The 1,438-nt window shown below is 46.1% G+C and overlaps 1 protein-coding gene across 1 annotated transcript in view; it reads right to left on the reverse strand.

Moving 5' to 3' along the window:
* Window positions 1-460, reverse strand: part of ca14 (carbonic anhydrase XIV) — a gene marked incomplete at both ends in the record, with an annotated part of 17,300 nt that extends 16,840 nt beyond the window's left edge. The window contains 2 exons of the mRNA XM_080858189.1: window positions 54-74; window positions 394-460. Coding sequence (XP_080714315.1) covers window positions 54-74; window positions 394-460 — 88 coding nt within the window. The remainder of the gene's footprint in view (window positions 1-53; window positions 75-393) is intronic.
* Window positions 461-1,438: the final 978 nt, after the last annotated feature.

Below are 1,438 nucleotides of genomic sequence, written 5' to 3' on the forward strand. Positions count from 1 at the left end.
TCAGTAGTGAGCATTTGATTCAATGACATAACGGGGTGAAAGTGTGGCCTTACCTGAGTAACTCCATGTTATATCTGAAATCAGATAAACAGAACAGAGATAATTTAGAAAGTCAGCAAGCAATATCCAGGTGAGGACGATACATATATCTCATGATTGCAGTTGGAATTTCACAAGTTACACATCTCAGTCCACATTTCAACTGATATGAAAACAACTTCTCAGGTCTCAGTACTTCTACAAAACTTCAACCCATTCCTCATTATGAATAAACTTTAGTTTTTACGGTTCCTACTACTGTTGTTATTCTTCAAATGCCTCTAGACGTCCTTGTTACATCCCCCATTAGTACGACTCCCACAGTTGAGCTAGTTATGTTGATCAAGCTCTTACCAGCCGCCCAACTGCCTGTGTCCAGCCAAAACAGCAGGATCAGCAACACTGAGGTCCCGAAGTCCATACTCACTCTCCAGTCCCATACGCAGTCACAGAAGGACCTCTCTCTCTTTCTCACACACACACATACACATACACACACACACTCAAACACCCACACACTCTCACACACTGAAGGAGAGTCTGGAAAGTAGCTGGAGTCCAAACATACAGCACACAGAGCACTGCAAGCCCTCAGGCTCTGAGCACTCTACCCTGTCTAGCGGAGATCCTCAAAGTCCAGTGAGAAGTCCACTCATCCCACATCCAGCGGGAAGGATGCTGCAGCAGGCCGCAGAGGGAGACAGGGTCCAGCTGAACGCAGGGTGTGAAATAAGCGCAGGGGAAAAAAAGTGTGTGTGATGTGTGTGAAGTGGGGAGACCGGTGACAGAGGATTTTGGTGCTGTGGTCGCTGAACAAAAACAGTGAGAGTTGGAAAAAAAGAGAGGGACAGAGAGAGGGGAGGAGAGAGTGAGGGAGGGATAGAGGGAGGGAGGAAGGGAGGGAGAGAGAGGGTTGGGGGTAGCGAGAGCCTGAGCTGAGAATGGCTGATATAGCATGAAAGAATGATATTGAATGGACAGTCCAGGAGGGCTGGGGAACTGGGGGTTATCATGCAAAGAAACTGTTTTGTTTGTTTGCATTCCAATAACAGGTCATTAGTGACTGGGGGGGTTTTATTGTGTGGTGGTGTGGTGGTCGGTGTTGGTGCATGGTAACACCTCGGTGAAACAAGGAGGGAAAGAGAAGCAAAAAATTGAAAAAAATGATGATAAACTGTCCTTCTATATTTACACCGTTCATCTCATTTGGTTTTCAGTTCCATTTGTTTGCCTAGACCCATAGGTTTACTAGAGCCTAAACAAGACTTCTCTCACTGTCTCGAAATCAATTATACACTCAGCGGCCACAAACTGAGGGTGCATTGTAATGGGCAAAAGTGCGCCCTCTAGAGACTATTTAATTATGACTTAACGAACGTCCATCTGTTTGCTCGGGCAG

Source organism: Sprattus sprattus (assembly GCF_963457725.1).
Source record: "Sprattus sprattus genome assembly, chromosome: 19".
Lineage (NCBI taxonomy): Eukaryota > Metazoa > Chordata > Actinopteri > Clupeiformes > Clupeidae > Sprattus > Sprattus sprattus.